This window comes from Metarhizium robertsii, assembly GCF_000187425.2.
Source record: "Metarhizium robertsii ARSEF 23 chromosome Unknown MAA_Scf_14, whole genome shotgun sequence".
NCBI lineage: Eukaryota > Fungi > Ascomycota > Sordariomycetes > Hypocreales > Clavicipitaceae > Metarhizium > Metarhizium robertsii.
In genome coordinates, this window is record NW_011942154.1 from 319,212 (window position 1) to 337,480 (window position 18,269).

Sequence of the window (18,269 nt, forward strand, 5' to 3'; positions counted from 1 at the left end):
GGTGAGGTCGTGGATGGTGGACTCGAGCTGGGCGATTTTCTGGCGCGCGAGGGCGAGGTCTGCGTCTGCGGGGGGCGGGGGGGCCGCGAGGCCGCACCCGGGGCAGCAGGTTGTTGTTGGTGGCGGCGCGGCGGGCGTGCTGGCTGTGGCCGGCATGATGGGGGCTTTTTGGTGTTGAGGTTGTCGTCGGTGGTGGGAGAGACGAGTCGGCTGGTTTTATGGCTGGGGAAAACCGAGGATGAAGGGAGTTGACGTGCTGGTAATGGGGAGAAGGGGGAGAAGAAAAAGTTGTGTCGCAACGCCAAGGATGCTCGCGTCTTCATTCCTCGGCGGGATGGGCGCAGTGCCTGTTGGTTGTGTTTTTTTTTTTTTTTGCTGTTTGTTCAATGTCCGACGTGCGTTGTGAACTTGAGAGTTTTGTCCCAGGTGAAGCGGGGCGTGCAGACGGCACCTGGGACGGCACAACGGGCTGGACCGTGTGGGCAGTGGACCGTGGACAGTGGAGTCTGGCTTGACAGGTTGACAGGCAACGTTCCGTGGTTCAACAATGTTTAATTTTTGACGGCTCGGAAATGATGACTTGAGCGGATTTTGCCATGGGGCCGCGACTTCTTGGAGGGATGTATGCTGGGATGGGCGTAAATTGTCCAGCCAGGCTTCTTTTGCTAGTCGACAGTGGTCTTCTTCGCGCATTCACGCGCGCGGCCGAGGCCCGTGAACAGCATCTGCCGGACATTGCGATGTGCAAGGGGCTGATGAGGCTGCCCACTTTGTGCTGATCTACCCTGTAGCTCTTTGACGTCAACTGTTCTCGTTGTCTTGAAGAAACCTTGTGAAGCTACGTTCTGCTCTACAACTTGAGATCAATTGATGGCATCAAGTTCAACGCTACAATGCATCATGAACCGTCACCAGCATGTAGCTCTTTCCGGGAGCTTTTACCACAGCACTTGTCACGTCAACAAAAGTTGGCCGTCTTTCATTAGTCGAGTATCGTTACGGTCATCAAGGTCCTCATACACGCCGTGGAAAATCACGACAAGGCAAGTTGCCAACCCCGTTGCTCAACAACATCCCTCCAATCCACCTTGTCCCGCCTCATGCCCCTTGTCCACTCCTCCCTCTGCTGCCAAACTTGTTCCAAAACCTCCCGGCAAGCATCTACATTACGGAACCGCCTCCATTTGTTCATGGTATACAGCCTGCTCCTAATGCGCTCCATGTGAGTGGCCTCTTCTGCCTCGCCGCCCGCCATGAAAAGAGGGAACAACAACGAGCACTCGGCCAACGAGCCCGCCGGCACCTTTTCGGCAATCTCGCACACTGAGTCGACGTATACCCGGATTCCCTCGGGCAATACGTCCGCCGCATGCTGCGGGAGGTACTTGCGCACCACACGATCAAGGTATATCAGCCCTGCGCTTCGATACGTCTCGCTGAGGGACGTAAGCGGCGTGTCGGTCGAGGGGGCCGGACACTGCCATTCTCGAAGGTCGCTGGCGATGCCGAGGGCACGCTGCAGCAGTGCGTCGTAGTTGGAATCCAAGGCGAGTCCAGACGTATTCGAGCCACCGCCCCCAAGCGACGCATTGTAGCATTCCGCACAATCTGCCCTCAAAACACTGATTTCAGACGTCAACAGCATGATCCTCGACGCAAAGGCAAAGTACGGATCTGCCATGGCATCGTCCGCCGACATCCAGTAATCACCAGTCATCAAGGGCCGCCTGTCCAGCGACACGCTCATGAGGATATCGTGATAGGCGAAATTCCTCACCAGCCACTTGCCCTCCACCGACCTCAACCAGTCCCCGCCCAAGACAGACGCCGATGTTCTCAGCGGACCGAGTTGCGTGTCCGAGCTCCCGGGCTGCAGTGCGGCGGCGGCCCCGGACAGGTGGTGCGCCCAGCTGCTACTGGTTGCGTCCGAGATGGTCTCCATGGAGCACATGGCCATGGCCACGGCCAGGCACATTTCCCCCGACAGGCTGCCATCTCTCAGGGCGGCGCCCAGGTTCGCAAGCACCCGCCCGCGATGCAGCAGCGAGGTGTCGCGGAAACTGGGCTCGCGGAGGGCGAGGTGGGAGGATGCCCATGCCGCCATGGCATCCAGGAGGGTAGGGCAGTCGAATGCCATTGGCAACAGAACTGGACGATGCGCGTGTCAACCAACGAGTCATGGCACAAAAGCCCGGCATCGAACGAACCTGACAGGAAGCAGTTGTTTTCAGCAGTGGCAGACAGCATGACGGCCAGAGTGGACGTGTAGTAGCGCATCATGGTCCTCCGGCTGGCGCTCAAGTCGCGACGACCCACGGCGTCGTCGGGACGCACGAGATCCAGCGGCTCGGGGATACTCGCCAGGCTCAGGACTTCGGACACATGGTCGCTGTGCGAGGAGCAGCAGGGGCTGCCGGAGCCGCGGCGCGGATGGGCGGGCGGTGGTCTCGCGTCTTGCACGGCATCCTCGCCCCAGGAACTCGATAGTTGTCGGGGCTTTTCGCGCGCGCAGACGAGGTTGAGCCGCGAGCAGTGCCCGCAGACGGGCTGGCCCTGGTCGCACTTCTTCTTGCGCTGGCGACAAGTCAGACACCCGCGGCGCTGTCTCGTGTAGCCGCCCTTTTTGGATGTCTTGCGCTGTGTAACGTGTTGGACCGGCGGCACGGGAGCGGGTGCTGCTTCTGGCGAGACGCACAGCGCCGACATGTTGGCCGGGTCAGGCGGGCAGCGTCAATGGCGGCAAACGTGGGAGCGATTCAGTAAGTTGGGTTTTTATGGCGGTAGGCAACGAGAGTCTGGGGGGGGAAGGTGACGAGGGCAGAGCTCACGAGCAACGGCCCGAGATGAGGTTTATGCACGGCGTCAATGGCGGCAAGAGGCTGGTTATCGAGGCATGGCATTGGAGTGACGATACGGATTGGGCGTCTATTGGCTGGCGAGTTATTAGAATATGTGGGACCGCGGGGAAGAACCACGGCTCGGGGTTGGGGACGAGGGTGGGGAGTGTGGGGACAGTATAAAGCACGTGGAATTGATAGATGGAATTTATGCTGTTTTATAAAATGAGGCCATGTGTCTTGGGTACTTTATAGGTAGTGTTTATATACTCCTGTACTACGTATTATAGGCTTATAAAAGTCTCTTGCGAGTCTAGTCGTGCCTGATATAGCTTTAATAATTACGTTTCCGTGGTATATATATAGATACTAATTTATTAATCTCCAAATTAAAATAAATTATTTTACACATCAAAGTATAGAATAAAATAAACGCTAAAATATAATATTTCTAGATATCTTGGTCGTTCGTAACACTATTACTACAAATCTACAAACTGATATATTTTATAATTTGTACTATCTAATTATATATACTATTTTATAATAAAGACCGCGGACTTACACATTATCTGCCTACTCTCCGCTTCGCCCTCGTAAAAGCCCCCCCGTGTACCGGCAAACGTCTTGTGCAGCGTCAACGCCCGCGCGGCCGCCGTGACGACCTGGAGGCCGAAAACGACCGGCTTGTCTTCCGAACACGAGGCTGAACCGCTTCTTGAGGTGCCCACCCACGTCGGGGTTGGGCGTTTTCTGCCATGATGACATGTGCTTTTTCTTCTTTGTGCTCCATGGGTATGTGTGTCTGGGGAAGAATCAAGGGTCGGGCCGTCATGGGACGGTTGCACCAGTCACCACCGTCTTGGAGTTCCATGCGGAAACGAGAGGCGCGAACCATGCTATTTAACTGCTTGCGGGGAACAGGAGTCTGGGGTTATGACAAGCTGGGTGGAATCCACATCAGTTTTCGCGATATATCGGCGAAAAAAAAAAAAAAAAACAATCAAGATACACATGGGAGGCGTGGCCTGTGCGTGGCTGCCGTATCGGGACGTCGGTGGTTGCCGGCCGCCTCCGCTGATCTCGGCCACCGTCGGCGTTGTGCATTCCCGCCGTTGACGCCGGGAGTGGAGAATGTGGGGACATGCAACGCCAGAGTCCGGGGCGCGTGCCTTGTAGGCAGGTATATAAAGGGAGCCAACGGCAAACAAGGAAGAAGCGGCTTAAGATGGACGATTCCCCGTCTCCTATTTCCCTTGCAAGCGTAGACAAGCGACGGTGAGCGAGCACCCTCTGGAACAATGAAGCCCGCGTCATGGCTTTCCCTCCTGGCCCTCGCCGGCTCCGCGGCACACGCCTGCGGCGGCCACGACGACGACGACGACGACGGCAAGGAATGGACCAAGGAGGAGCTGGCTGAGCTCCAGGCGAAATGGGGCCACGAGGCACGAAGCCTGGACAAGAACAAGACGGGTGAAAAACTTGCTAACGCGCCGTCTAGTGGTCGTTCAGCGGCATCGGGTCGTTTGCCCACCTCGACTACGTCAAGTGCCTCACGAGCCCGCAGGAAAAGTACGACATTGCCATCATCGGCGCGCCCTTTGACACGGCCGTCTCCTTTCGCCCAGGCGCCCGGTTTGGTCCCCGGGCCATCCGGCAGGCCTCGTCGCGGCAGACGTCGCTGCGCGCATTCAACCCGCGCGCCAACGTCAACCCGTACCAGAACTGGGCCAGGATCATCGACTGCGGCGACATCCCCATCACGCCGCTGGACAATGCCATTGCGGCGGAGCAAATGACGCAGGCGTTTCGGCGGCTGGGCAGGGCGCGGCCGGCGAGCGCCCTGAGCGCCGGCAAGCCCAAGCTCGTCACGCTCGGGGGCGACCACAGCCTCGCGCTGCCGGCGCTGAGGGCCCTGAGGGAGATTTACGGCAGGCCCATCCGCGTGCTTCACTTTGACGCGCACCTGGACACGTGGGATCCGGCCGCCTACCCGTCGGCATGGGGCTCGACGCACTTCACGCACGGCTCCATGTTCTGGATGGCCAACGCCGAGGGTTTGCTGTCCAACGCGTCGGCCGGGCCGTCTGTCCACGCGGGCCTGCGGACGCGGCTGACGGGCACCGACTGGGCGGACCACGAGGCCGACACGGCGCAGAACTGGGTGCGCTTCGCGGCCGACGACATTGACGAGGTGGGCACGCAGGGCATCGTCGACGGCATCATGGCCGTGCTGGGCACCGACGACCCCGTGTACCTGTCGGTGGACATTGACGTGCTGGACCCGGCGTTTGCCCCGGGCACGGGGACCCCGGAGCCGGGCGGCTGGACGACGAGGGAGCTCATCCGGATCCTGCGGGGCGTCGAGGGCCTGAATCTCGTGGGCGCCGACGTCGTCGAGGTGAGTCCCGCGTATCAGGGGCGCGGGGAGGAGACGGCGCTGGCGGCGGCGCAGGTCGTGTACGAGATTCTGAGCTCCATGGTGAAGAGGGGGTTGGAGGATGGCGTCGGGGAGACGGGGTCCGGCGGCAAGGATGAGCTGTGAGATGTCGTGACTCGTGGTGGCTGTAGCTTATGCTCTGATTCTAGCCAAAAGGCAGTGTCGCACAACGAATCTGTGCATCGTCCAATCCGTACGCGGCACTGTCAAGGTGCATGCTGCGTGTCTCGGATATCAATGATCACTTTCCCATTAGCCCGTCGGGTGTGCGACCCTTCGTTTGTGTTACCTATATACGAGCAGACCGCAAATTACTTGCTTCACTTAATCTTTACGCTCTGTCACTTGCACTCTACCTCATATGGACTTGTAGGTTGTTGCGAGCTGTATAAATTACGAGTAGCCAATGGAAAGCCGACTGGGCAACTGCCGCAAGGTTCTAGTCAAGTCAAGGCAGGAGACCAAGGTGACGAGTCATGACAAGACCTGGCAATACGTGAGCTATCGTGCGGCTGTATTCTCATTTCTGTATTTCATGTCTCCATGCCAAAAACGACCCTCGCTAGAAAGAGACATGTCACATTCTTGACAGCTATAAGCTATACCGATCAACTGCCAACAGCGGGCCAGTTCAGAAGTGATTGTTGTTGCGGATGAGGGAGGAGTCAGGGCACTGCATGTCGATCTTAATACTCTGGGGTCTCTTTGAAGCCGAGACGGGTCTTTCGGACGTGACAAGAGGCAACTGTGCACAGTCATGACATATCATTGACTGTCCAAGGTGACTTGTCACATAGAGCGAGAGCTGGTCGCCGTAGACTACTACATCTTCATCGACGATCAGCCGCGCGACGTGACTCGGGCATCTTGAGATCAAATCAGAAATGCATTTACCTCAGACTGCAATGACTCGTCTACGTCTGTATGATTGTATGCTTCTCTTACACAGTTCTTTGGTCACAAGTCCATGATGTATTTTCAGGCCAATGGCAAAAAATGCCTCATAGGTTTCTGTCTGCCTGTCTCGAGTAGATTCAATAGCGACATGGCAAGGATGACTTGTCCATTTGCTGACGGCATCAAAGAACAAAAAAAAAAAAAGATATAAAGGGGGAACCTCCCCCCATTCTATGACTGTTTTGTAGCTCAGACGCATATCCAAGTTTACAAGACCGCCTAAGATTCTAAATATTCGTTCACCACCAAGTTATCACGCTCTTGCTACCATCACCATGACCACTACACTCTACATCCAGGAAAGTTCAGCAGATCTGAAATGGCTTACCCATAACAACTACAGCCTCCAGGTCGCAAAATCTGTATCTTCTCCCGGTGCTCACAGCAAGCCCACGTTCAACGTGGTTTACCAGTCGCAGAAGCTTGCCCCATCCATGAATGTTTCGTGGACTCCGCAGTATGGTCTCAACTGGACCACACAGATGCCAGCTAGTGGCGCCCAAGTCGTCTACTCGGGAAATTGGCAACCCTGTGATCTTGGTCAATCCTATAATTTGACGAGCGATGGTGAATGGATCATCAACAACGACGACCCCAACAAGGACTCCATGTCTGTGAATGTGGGCTTGAACGGCTACCCCGGGCCGGTGAATATCATTGTGGGAATTCTTGATCCAAACACTAATATATGGCAAGCGGTACGCCACCTCATTTCCCATCTGGACCGGGCAATACCGCCACGGAGCTTTTCCTAACTGCCATCTACACAGATCTTTGTCAGCCCGGACCAGCTGTCGCCACGGGGCTTCGGGCAATATCAGCCCAGAGACGACGTGGAGATGTGGTACGAGGAGGGGATGCGGACGGAAACCATTATTCTGAACCAGGATACCGCCATCGAGAACTTCAGCATGACGGGCAAAGCTCTGCAGTATTTCTGGTACAGCACTAACTCGGGAAAATGGGAGAACTCGCCGGACCCATTTCCATTTAACTCGTCGAAGTAGATGCCCAGGGTCTGATTCGGGCCCTGCGGCTTGCTGTATTCGTGAGCCCGGGTTTTGTTGCGGCGGGTCGGAGTCCCTCGTTTCCTGTTTCAACAGACTGCCTGCCACGTCACTCGTTTGTTTGTACCGGGCATATTTTCTCTTCATTTCAAGAATCACTCCTTATTATAACATAGCTAGCACCACGTTGGCGAGCCACTCACTCAACATGGTTTAGTTAGTATATTGAATAAATTGACCATGGTCACTAAATTCGCGTCTACATGGCCTTGTATGCCCGCCCATGTATTGGGAGCTACCCTGTCAATGGCGGACGGGCATCATGGGAAACCGCCCGTCTTTGAATTTTTGATGACGTGTTGGAAGCAGTTGTGATAAGAATAGACCTGCCAAAATTTTGTATTTGTAGTCGTCAAAGTCATGTCACAGGACTTTGCTCCCGCTTGAAAACCACTTGTCCAAACTCCATCAAGAAGGCTGTCTCGAGGGAACATTACTTTGAATTTGCTGCGGGACGTGTCCCAACAACCAAGTCTATATATCTAGGTCAAGCTGCGTACCTAATCCCTAACCCCTTTTGTCCGTTAGTTTATCCAATATACATACATGACCAGGAAATAAACTTGCGAGATAAAGGATATCGTAGAATCACCGCAGCCCGAACTAGGCCACGCAGACCTGCTTCCCATTGGCACGACGCTTGGGTGCTCGATCAACCTGGCTCAGCAAGGTGTGTATTCCAAGTTATAGAGGACTCTTTGTATTAGCATCTTTATCATATAACTATAAGTCGTCCTTTAAATCAAACAGTTATGTGGAAACTACAGCTTTAACCAGAAGGTGTACTCGGCGCAACTGGCAAATCCGGACCGGTTTTGTGACAAGGGCAGATACCTGGGCTTGGAACGTGTGTTAAATATCAATTCAATAATCGACTTTGAGGCATCAAAGGTCCTTCGTTTTCTAACAGGCCTTGAGGGGTCGAGGGCCTCTATATATGCAAGAACTCGGTGAGGGCTAGTGCCTAAGGCAGCCCTCGCGTATGGTCCGGCTCCGGCCCCTCGTGATACCTTTCTTTGTTGTTGTGTAACCTTTGATGTCTGATACCTTTGTCCAGGCCCCTTTGCCGTGTGACATGTTTATTATATCCAACATGGTTGACGAGGCCAAGTTGCTCTAGCTGTGGCGTTAAGACCAAACAAGGCCCTGCCACGATCAAGTCTCTTCGTTATACAGGACATCAAGAGTCTCTGGTTTTGTCCAAACTGGCCGAAACAGTCGTGCTGTGTGACAAGGTCCATGAATGCCAACGTACTGGTGCATACGACAACTGACTAGTTGCAGTGTGAATCTTTACTTTTTATCTGCAGCATTCATGTTCCCGACTGCCGTGGCCCCCGCCTTGGTGAGGCTCGGTTTACTGGCCTGCGCAACTTTCCAAGTCACTAGGCGCACGGGAACAGACAAGCTGGGTCCATTTCATGGCTAGATAACCAGTCGAGTTTCGAACCGTTTTCGTCATGGACGGAATGTACTCCGTGAGAGGCATCGGATCTTCGAGTAACAGTCCCCGTCGTAGCACCAAGTCTAGCCTTTTGACAGCTGGTTCAGTACCTTTGACCGCCAAGATAAAGGACAGCCAACAGACTTTAGGCTCGAGTGCTGTCATTTTACTCCCCGTCTACTAATACTAGTAAGGGGTTGAGTACAAATAAGCTGAGACGGTCTGCCAGAGATGCAGTAAACCCTAGGGCTCCCAACAGCGCATTCCACCCTCGGGCTTTTGTATAATAATATGTGAAGTTGAATGTTTTCTTTAATCAAAATTATTCATCAAGTTTTTACACTTACAAGGTTCTATTTTTCTTAATCTTCCTAGTTATACAAGCGTGACATCGGCCAGGGAACCGCGGTCCGCAACAGACCACGGAATACACCATGTTATAATGAGAAGGATTCGCATCATCCAATACGAAGGTGCCCTGCGTACGCGTGACAACTTTCTCCAAGTCCCGATGCCCCCGCCCCCCCTCGCACAGAAGCGTTTGTACGAATGCAGCAAGCAACTTTGTCCATCTCAGTTGGCTCCCCTGCCAACGCAGTCTGAGGAACAGATTTTGGGGCGACATGGCAGTTGTGAGGAGCTCCTCACCAACCATGGACAAGGGTAGCCTCGAAATCCTCCCAACCCCGCACAAAAATGGGAGACCCTCGGGGCAGACCGGACTGAGACAACTCCCTTCATCCCCATGTGTGTCTATTTATACCACGTAGGCTGTCCTGCCGGAACCAAGGCGTCTGTCCGTCGAACCAGACCAGCTGGTATGCCAAACTCGATACGTAGCCATCGGCCATCAGCAGGGGTTCCCAGAGACGTGACATGCCGCATTCACGTTTTGCTCTTGCTGCATTCCCGTCTACTGCCACGCCTTCATAATAATCCGGCGCTGCCGGCCGCTACTCCATGATGCCTTCGCTCTTGCCATCCTCCGATGTGCCACTCGCAACGGCCTCTTTCACCCTAGAGGCTCGCCTCCGCGCGTCCACGTACATCATAAACTCGGAATACGTCCTCGGCATAACCTTGATATCGGTATTAACGAGAAACGTATAGTTGAACTGCCCGGTAGGTTTAGTCTCTCCATGCTCGACATTTCTCACCTTACTGTCCACGCGGACTTGAACACGCGTCTGACGCGACGCCTCGCCGGACCCTGCATCGTCGGCGCCATGGCTAACCAGCGGCGGATCCGTGTACACCACCGTCGCCGTCAGATACAGCACACTCCCGACGGGCACTGGATTCTGAAACGTCGACGGGTCAAGCGACACAAACCTGGGTCTCGTGTGGGTGAAACTGGCGGCGCAGCAAAACGCCAGCTCAAACGTCTGCTTGAGGAGGAACCCGCCAAAGATCATGAACTGGTGGCGATTTCTATACTGGGGCTGCATGATGGCGGCCGTGTTGAGCCTCGTCGTGTCCATGAAGAAGACGTTGTCGGGCTTGCGCAGCGCGTCGTTGGGATCATGGTACCGCAGCTGCCGCTGCCACATGGCGTGGATGAGGTCGCTCTCCTCGTCGTTGGGCGCCGTCTTCAACAGAGACTGCTGCGAGCGCTGCTTGCGGATCTTGCTGTTCCTCTCGCCGCGCGCAAAGATGCGCTTCTCCTCTTCTGTGTCGGTGCGGACTGGTGCGATCTTGACGGGCCTCTTGGTGGCGGGGTCCGTGGCCACCATGGTGCACTGGCAGGTGATCATGACGTGTTCCTGCTGGACCTCTTGCCCGTCCTTGGGGGCCTTGGCGACCTGGAGGCTGATTTCCATGCTGGAGCCGCCTGCGGCATAGGTGACCTGGCCGCTGAGCTCGAGGTCGCAAATCTCGGTGAGAGGGTGATTGATGGTGATGCGGTCAAAGGCGGCGGTGACGGTGCTGACGCCTTCGCCGGTGTGCTTGTAGGCAATGACGCCGGACAGGGCGTCTAGGTCCATGAAGATGGTGCCTAGGCGGATGTGGCCGGTGGCGTTGAGGTATGTGTCGAGCAGAGACGGCTCTTGGGCGAGAGGAAGGATCTGGCACATTAGAGTCTAGAGTCTGGACATTGGTACGCTCGACGCGGCACTTACGACGCTATGGTAGCTGTCTGCCATTTTCTTTGGCGTCAGATCAGGTTGCGCCGGGGCGGGAGGCTCGCGTTGGCTCTTGTTGGCCGTTTCGTGCTGCTGCTTGCGAAATGCCTCAATCCAGGGCACCTGCATCCTTTGTTCCGTCAATGCCCGAAACACACCGTCTGTTTTGCGATGAGGTGTGTTGCAGAGCTGGCGCCGCTGGACTAGGCGACATGGCGAATGTCTTGCGCGTTGCTGTGCGCGCACGAGGCAGCGCATGGTTGCTGTTTTTGAAGCCATTGATTGCAAGTTGTCATGTGAAGTCTGGCCCGGTCACGCCGGGTGTGGTGATTATGCCGAGTACGGAGTAGATGGACCGTCGACGGTAGCCCCACATGCATTCGGGGTCTGCTTACCCTAGACCTGACATAGGGAATGTCAACTCTAGATGTCCGCCTTTGCGACATCCCATACACAAGTTTTCCAAATATTCGCCAGGTGCCTGCGACAGCAATGCTGTCGTTTTTCTCAAATTCTTTATTACAATAGATGGCCGTGATTTTGGCTTTTGATTGAGCCACATGGCCAACGCGCTCCGCATACTGTGACAATGGAATAATTTGTTGAATTGTGATCTTCTTTCTGTCAGACGGGTTATTGGGTTTGACCATTGAGTTGTTTATTGTGGGTTTCCAAGGCCATTCAGTGTCCCTAATGACCATCTCTGTATTCTGGAGAATTATGCTTGTATCCATACTTGCGATTCATACTCGCCTTCGTAGAGTTAGGTTGAGCAACCCTTCTGCTCAGTCTATTGCCCCAGAGGCGCGGACCAAAAATAGTTGGCCAAAGAGTATTGCATTGGGGTAACTGTAAAACGCAAAATACATATTTGCGTGACCACCCGTACCGGATGAGTATTTCCGCTGGGTCAAACGTTGCAGCACTCTCCAGTTCATCAGGGGCTCGACATCTTGGCTCCATAGAACATCAGACGGTAGGAACCATAAATCCCAGCGGAGCCGTCCGGATCCAATCAACCAGACTTCTATCATAACGAGTAACGCTCTCTTCAACACGTGGATAGTGGTGATGGTACGTATGATTAGCAAAGTCTGCCCAACACATAACATTGTTGAAAGACTGATTGCGCTAGGCTCCAAGAACCCACGACCTCGTGCGTCTTTCAGCTACTCGTCGGGAGAGAATTTATCCAACAACACTCGCGGTGGAGTGTGACAGCCTGCGTCCACGGCATTTACGTCTAGGCCGCCACTTGTTCAACACCAGGGTGCCGCACAATTGTCCGTGTCCGTCTAACGCCAAGACGAAAAGAAAGTGGGAGTAACGGCTCGGAATTACATGTTCAATGACTGGGTGGTGAATTGACCGACAAGAACCAATTTACACACACCGGGGGCTGGTCTGACGCCGGAGAATCCAGCCCTAGCGGAGGCCGGCATATCGAACACAATCCTTGCAAGTGTTGCAACAAGTGGCCTGACAAGCAATGCCAAGTATAGAGTTGCCGATAGAGTACAATATATCGCAACAACTGTCCTGTCCCCACTTGTATGAGCCTGCAAATATCACAACAATCCGCAGGGGTAACCCTGCATGACCGAAGCTAACTACCAGTTGACGTCTAGTGCAAGCATAATAGCTTATTGTTATCGATTCCCTCATGATTAAAATCCAATCACATGCCCTCCATGCTCTCCTTGAGCTGGGTTTGTCTCCTTTCCCCGTCATCTCCAGATATACAAGACGGATACGGACGATTGCTGTGTGTATTTCTCGGGTTGCCTAGTCGGGCCAATGCTGGATACGAAACTGCCAGGATGTCGAAGCACAAAGGGCGCAACCGCAAGAGCATGATGTAATTACTGCCCGTCAAATAGCTTGATTCGAATCCCCGGTTCGTGGGACGACCACTCTCCCAAAACGGTCCTCGGTCTATTGCCTGCAAGGCTCCGGGACATTGGAGCCCAATCATTGTTGAGCATTCATTCGAAACGGCGTCACCTTCCATCTCCAGCAAACGTGACAGACGCAATTACTAATCTGTTGTCTTGCGGCACTGTAGTACTAGTCATACGGCTAGATATTTCCGCCCCCACCGGTGCCGGGAGGGATATAGCAGGGTATAAAGATCAGGGCAAGGTATAGTTCAGCCCAAGGAACGAAATTGCCGTAATAGGTGTCTCGGGAACAAGCCTCCTTTGCCTATAATAACAAGGGTCACGAGTGAGCCGACCCACCGGGAATATTTTGGCTCCGTACCTTGTGTTATCCGGCTCGTCTCGGGATTCAAGGACATACCTAGTTTCAACTCACCACCTTCGTCGACGTATCATATTCAACACTCCACCTTGGTGGCATGGGACCCTGGTTGTTAGGTTCAAATTGTGGTCAAAATTCTCCCTTGCGTTTTTGTTCTGTTGGGCAAATAGAGATGAAGCATGCCGGCGTCTTTATGTCAGGGATGCTAGTCATAAGACTATGTCCAGCTCCTGGGGCTCCAGGTCCACTATGTGTGATTTTGTCCTATAATTTAGGAGTTTTCTGGTTACATCAAGACGGTGGCTATGGCTCTTGAGACTTGCCTTGAGGGGCGTGCTTCTGATAGACCACCACGGTACCTATAAACAGTGGCCTGAAACCTACCAGACTATCGCGAATGCTGTCAAGAAATATAAAAACCGAAATGCTTTCGCTACTGCCACCAATCAATTAAAGATATCGAAAATCTACACTCTGACCATGCATCTCGCCAACTCCACGAGATACATTAATCAACATTTGTCCCAACGCGTACAGGACCAAATCACGGTATCAATATGCTTTTGAACCTCGTGCCAAGCGCTTTGAGTGCTCTGTGTCTGGCGTCCACGGCCATTGCAGGAACAATTAGGCAGCGAGAAAATGGCCCCAGCCTAGGACATGCCCGAGATCTGTTTGTGAGGCGCATCCTCGCCGATTCACCCGAGTACGGCAATTTCCGCAACCATGTACCGACAAATCATGACGAGCTCAAAGTTGGCATTATTGGTGGCGGTGTTGCCGGTCTATATGCAGCCATCCTTCTGGAGAGCCTCGACATCGACTATGAAATATTGGAATCGAGTAAGCGGATCGGAGGGCGCGTATTCACCCATCGTTTTGACCAAAAGGCCTGGGAGGCTTCGAAGCCGGGACAACCGAATTATTATGACTACTACGTGAGCTTTCCTGTGAGCCTAGTTATCAGCCATCTACTCACCGACCTTGCAGGACGCCGGGGCTATGAGATTTCCCGGTATGGATTGGATGAGCCGCATAATTGGAAACGCAAGCAACTCGCTCATTCCCTACATAAACTCGAGGCTCAAGCCAGGGGACCAGCCCGTGAAGCTGATACCGTACGTATTCCAAGCCAACAACACGTTCCGTCTATTCAACGATAGACTGGTGTACAACCAAGACACACCCTCGGCACGAACCTTTGGCGTCCTGGGGTTTGAAGGCGGAACCATCCAAAACAATTCTTTTGCCGACACGTCCCCGGGCGCCGTATTTAGTGATGCGGTCAGCGACCTGGTTCACTCGCTGGAAGTCAATTTTGAGCACGGGTTCAAGAAATTGATGCAATATGACCAGATCTCCGTGCGGCAGTATCTGGCCACCAAGGGCTACTCTTCTCAGCAAATCGACTGGATTGAGACGGTCAACGACGCCACCACCCACTACAACACCATGTCGCTGTCGGAAGCCGTCATCGAAGAGTGGATTTTTAGCGAAGCTCCCCTCGACAGCTGGCTTTGCGTTGAAGGCGGCATGGACCGCATCACCCACGGAATGGCCAGCATCATCAACAAGACCGTCGAGACTGGCAAACGCGTCACAGCCATCAAGAAAGCCGACACTGGCGCCTTGAACGTGGTCATCAACGACGCTGAGACAAGGACCTACAGCCATGTTATTAACACAGTGCCTCTTGGTGCCATGCAAGTCATGGATATGACGGATCTCAATCTCGATTACCGCAAGAAGCTCGCCATTCGAAAGATTCAATACGACGCCTCCGACAAACTAAGCATCAAATTCAAGACTAGATGGTTCGCCCCCTAGATACCCGACACTCACCGCCAGCTCAGCTAACTGCCCTTTCCAGGTGGGAACATCTCGACTCGGGCTCGTTCCAAGGCGGACAGTCGTTCTCAGACCTCCCTATTCGCCGTTGCGTATATCCCTCCTACGGTATCACCACCCCCGACGCGCCGGGAACCATGATTGCCTCGTATACATGGGCTCAGGACAGTGCTCGTCTGGGCGCCTACTGCTCCGGCGACGCGAAGCAGAACATTGTCGACGTCGCCCTGCGCAATCTAGCGGCCATGCACAACGTGACGTACGACTATCTCAAATCGCAGTACGTCGACTCGCATCACTGGAACTGGTACCTGGATGAAAACGCCGTGGGTGCGTTCGCCCTCTTTGGCCCTGGGGATCTCAGCACAACCATGCCGGATTTGATGCAGCCGGGGGCGCATGGAAGACTGCACTTTGCTGGTGACGCGCTGAGTTCGGGACATGCTTGGATCATTGGAGCTGTCAACTCGGCGTATAGGACTGTCGCTGAGGTTTTGGCTGTTGAGAAGATGGATGGCAAGTTGGCTGAGCTGGTGGACAGGTGGGGGGTGATTGAGGAGATTGATATCAGATGGTACGCGAACGGTACTATGAGCAAGTGAGTGGACTGCGAAGCTGCTGCAAGAGGCTAGTAAAGTTGGATTGCTACCTGTTGGTAGTAACCGAGCGGTTTTGATACTGTGTTAGCTGTAGAGTGTAAGAGACGCTTTATGTAAAACTGATTGTATATATAACTTACATACATTTAAAGAAGCTAAGGTCGAAGGAATCCACAAGCTAAACTGGTATTGTGAAAACAGAAAGAGAGTGCGGAGACCGTGTACCCAGGCACTCACACTCACCTGTTCTCCCAAAATTACACGGTTGGCTCACAACAAAGGGCGTTAAGCCAACAAAGAGTACACAACAAAGGCAAAAGCTCACGAGGCACAAGTTGGTCTTACGCAAGCGTCGCCTCAGGCACAAGTCCTCACTGATTTCTTGTATTTTTAGAGACCTCCCGTCTCTTAGGTGGTCGTGAAAAATCAAGGACTTTGATATCCTAAAGGCGATTACTATAGTCTGAATGGAACACTACGTTCCAAGCCCAGATACCCTGCCCTTGTCACGCCCAAGAATGCATCACCCGCCCCATTGACTAAGCGATAACAACAATCACAATGGATCACCTGCATAAGACTTGACCAATGCTGTCTCACACAGGCCAAGTTGTGACACTGCACCTCGGTTTGAGACTGTCAGGCATTTCCCTTTCATGCTGCTGCTGGAACAAATCCGGGCAATTTGCACAGCGAAAAGAGGGGATATTTCAGGAGGATTTTCAGGGCCTCTGTTACGTGGTCGAAACTCAACAAAGGCGCCGCTGGGCCAACATCGGATACACAACAACAAAGGGAATGATCACGAGGTCCAGGGCCGCACCCTGAGCGAGGGCTGCCTCAGGCACTAGCCCTCGTCGTTTTTGTATTTATAGAGGTCGCTGACCTCTCAAGGCCTCGTGGAAAACCAAGGACCTTTGATAACTCAAAGTCGATTATTATGCATTGAATGGAACACCTTGTTCCAAGCCCAGTCACCTGCCCTGGTCACAGCCTCGATACCCTGTAAGTATATTGATGATTGACAATGACCGATGAAAGATCCTGCAGAGTAGGCCCTCGATCCGTTTCGATGTTTCGGCCCTGAGAACAAAGCGGTCGTGACCAGCAGCCTTCAATCTTCCCAAATCACCTATTCGACTCAACTGCTACATGAGAACCTCGGTCCTGCTGTGCGTTTGGATCCATGCGAGGTGACCGTGTACGGAGTGGGAGGCTGGTGAGTACGTGATACGCAATTAAACTACTTAAATGCAGCATTATGTGACATGTACAGAAACAAAAAAAAAAGACACAAGACATCGCGGCAGGAGCCATCTAGAAGCGCGAAGTCCTTTGTCCCGTTTCGCGATGGTCACGACGGGTATCAAGACGGATTGTTAAGCAGCGGTGTAAAAGCGTACAGCAAGAACGGGCCTTGGCCGAGTATGACGGAATACTTCACTCGTAAGTCAGTTCGTTTGGTTGACTTGGCTCGTGACAGGGGTCAAGTTACTCGTGCATGGCACCTTTACACATAACTGCCGTCAGCCTTCACATGTGTAAATATTGCATAAGTGGCACTCTGGAATATTCCCCCAATTTTTTTTATTGATTTTCCCCTCTTATCTATTTCCAAAATTTCTGCCATAATCCATTCTCATCCAGCTCTGCGTCTTCTTTCCATGATTCACTGCAGTGTAGGGTGTAAAGCAGTCTCGTCGATTCACCTGCCAGTAGTGCCTCAACTGGTAGGATTCCCCGGACGATGATACTCGAAGACGTCTGCGTTCGGCAAATTCGCTCTCACAAATCCGCGTTCCATTAAAAATTTTCTAATATGTTGAAGGGCCGGAGGTTCGGTATCGGTCTCGGGCCCAGTATACTGGAATATCGCCATATATTTGGCCACACCGTTCTTTCTGCGATAAGGCAAGCGATTATCGTCCACGAATGTCTTGAGGTTTCGTATAGCTCGCGACTGATCGCCGCTACCCTGGTACCATGTTGCCATCACATCCCACTTGTTCAACTTGTGCTCAGGCTTCACCTCTGGGTCTGCCCGTGGAACCTGTAACCCAGCATATTAGCACTGTAGCTGTCATCATTGCACAGTTCCAAAGACATCGCTACTCTGGCTTCTCCCCCGAGGCGGGACGATTTGTCTCGACGGCATTTCCCCCCTCGTCGTCGGCAGCAGAAATAGAAGTCTTGGCCCTGTTTCATATGAAACTTACCGCAAATGGGTTGGAAGACATGATGTTTTTTGCAAAAGATGTCTGGTAGACGTGTGTGTGACAGCTTCTTGCAGTCGAAAGGAGCAACAAGGATTCGGTAGACGTGTACGTGATAATGTCCTTGCGGTTGAAAGGCGCAAGACGTGCGTGGGATGATGTGTTTGCGGCTGAATGAAGCAAGATGTGATTGAGATGTCTTTGCAATCGAAAGGCCCAAGACGTACTTGGTCGACGTGGATGTGACAACGTCCTGGTAGTTAAGAGAAGCAAGACGTGTATGCGAAAATGTGTTTGCGGCTGAATGAAGCAAGACGTGATTGAGATGTCTTTGCAATCGAAAGGCCCAAGACGTACTTGGTCGACGTGGATGTGACAACGTCCTGGTAGTTGAGAGAAGCAAGACGTGTATGCGAAAATGTGTGGGCTGCCGAAGCAAGCAAGAAGTACTTGGTAGAAGTGTGTAGTAGATGTTGATA

At 53.2% G+C, this 18,269-nt stretch overlaps 6 protein-coding genes across 6 annotated transcripts; 3 read left to right on the plus strand and 3 right to left on the minus strand.

Moving 5' to 3' along the window:
* Window positions 1–1,033: 1,033 nt before the first annotated feature.
* On the minus strand, window positions 1,034–2,706 carry MAA_07566 (Zn(2)-C6 fungal-type DNA-binding domain protein; the record flags this gene model as incomplete). Its single annotated transcript, XM_007825564.1, has 2 exons — window positions 1,034–2,148; window positions 2,208–2,706. 2 exons carry the CDS (start codon window positions 2,704–2,706, stop codon window positions 1,034–1,036), a joined length of 1,614 nt encoding a protein of 537 aa, XP_007823755.1.
* A 1,432-nt stretch (window positions 2,707–4,138) lies between these two features.
* MAA_07567 (Ureohydrolase) lies at window positions 4,139–5,382 on the plus strand (the record flags this gene model as incomplete). Its single annotated transcript, XM_007825565.1, has 2 exons — window positions 4,139–4,409; window positions 4,466–5,382. The coding sequence occupies 2 exons, from the start codon at window positions 4,139–4,141 to the stop codon at window positions 5,380–5,382; spliced, it is 1,188 nt and encodes a 395-aa protein (XP_007823756.1).
* Window positions 5,383–6,509: 1,127 nt separating this feature from the next.
* Window positions 6,510–7,241, plus strand: MAA_07568 (uncharacterized protein; the record flags this gene model as incomplete). Its single annotated transcript, XM_007825566.1, has 2 exons — window positions 6,510–6,932; window positions 7,005–7,241. The coding sequence occupies 2 exons, from the start codon at window positions 6,510–6,512 to the stop codon at window positions 7,239–7,241; spliced, it is 660 nt and encodes a 219-aa protein (XP_007823757.1).
* A 2,457-nt stretch (window positions 7,242–9,698) lies between these two features.
* MAA_07569 (acyl-coenzyme A thioesterase 9) lies at window positions 9,699–11,126 on the minus strand (the record flags this gene model as incomplete). Its single annotated transcript, XM_007825567.2, has 2 exons — window positions 9,699–10,811; window positions 10,866–11,126. The coding sequence occupies 2 exons, from the start codon at window positions 11,124–11,126 to the stop codon at window positions 9,699–9,701; spliced, it is 1,374 nt and encodes a 457-aa protein (XP_007823758.2).
* A 2,561-nt stretch (window positions 11,127–13,687) lies between these two features.
* MAA_07570 (L-amino acid oxidase) lies at window positions 13,688–15,580 on the plus strand (the record flags this gene model as incomplete). Its single annotated transcript, XM_007825568.1, has 3 exons — window positions 13,688–14,068; window positions 14,121–14,944; window positions 15,001–15,580. The coding sequence occupies 3 exons, from the start codon at window positions 13,688–13,690 to the stop codon at window positions 15,578–15,580; spliced, it is 1,785 nt and encodes a 594-aa protein (XP_007823759.1).
* A 1,720-nt stretch (window positions 15,581–17,300) lies between these two features.
* On the minus strand, window positions 17,301–17,814 carry MAA_11704 (Ankyrin repeat-containing domain protein; the record flags this gene model as incomplete). The annotated part of the gene is made up of 2 exons (XM_011412619.1): window positions 17,301–17,627; window positions 17,794–17,814. 2 exons carry the CDS (start codon window positions 17,812–17,814, stop codon window positions 17,301–17,303), a joined length of 348 nt encoding a protein of 115 aa, XP_011410921.1.
* Between the last annotated feature and the right edge of the window lie 455 nt (window positions 17,815–18,269).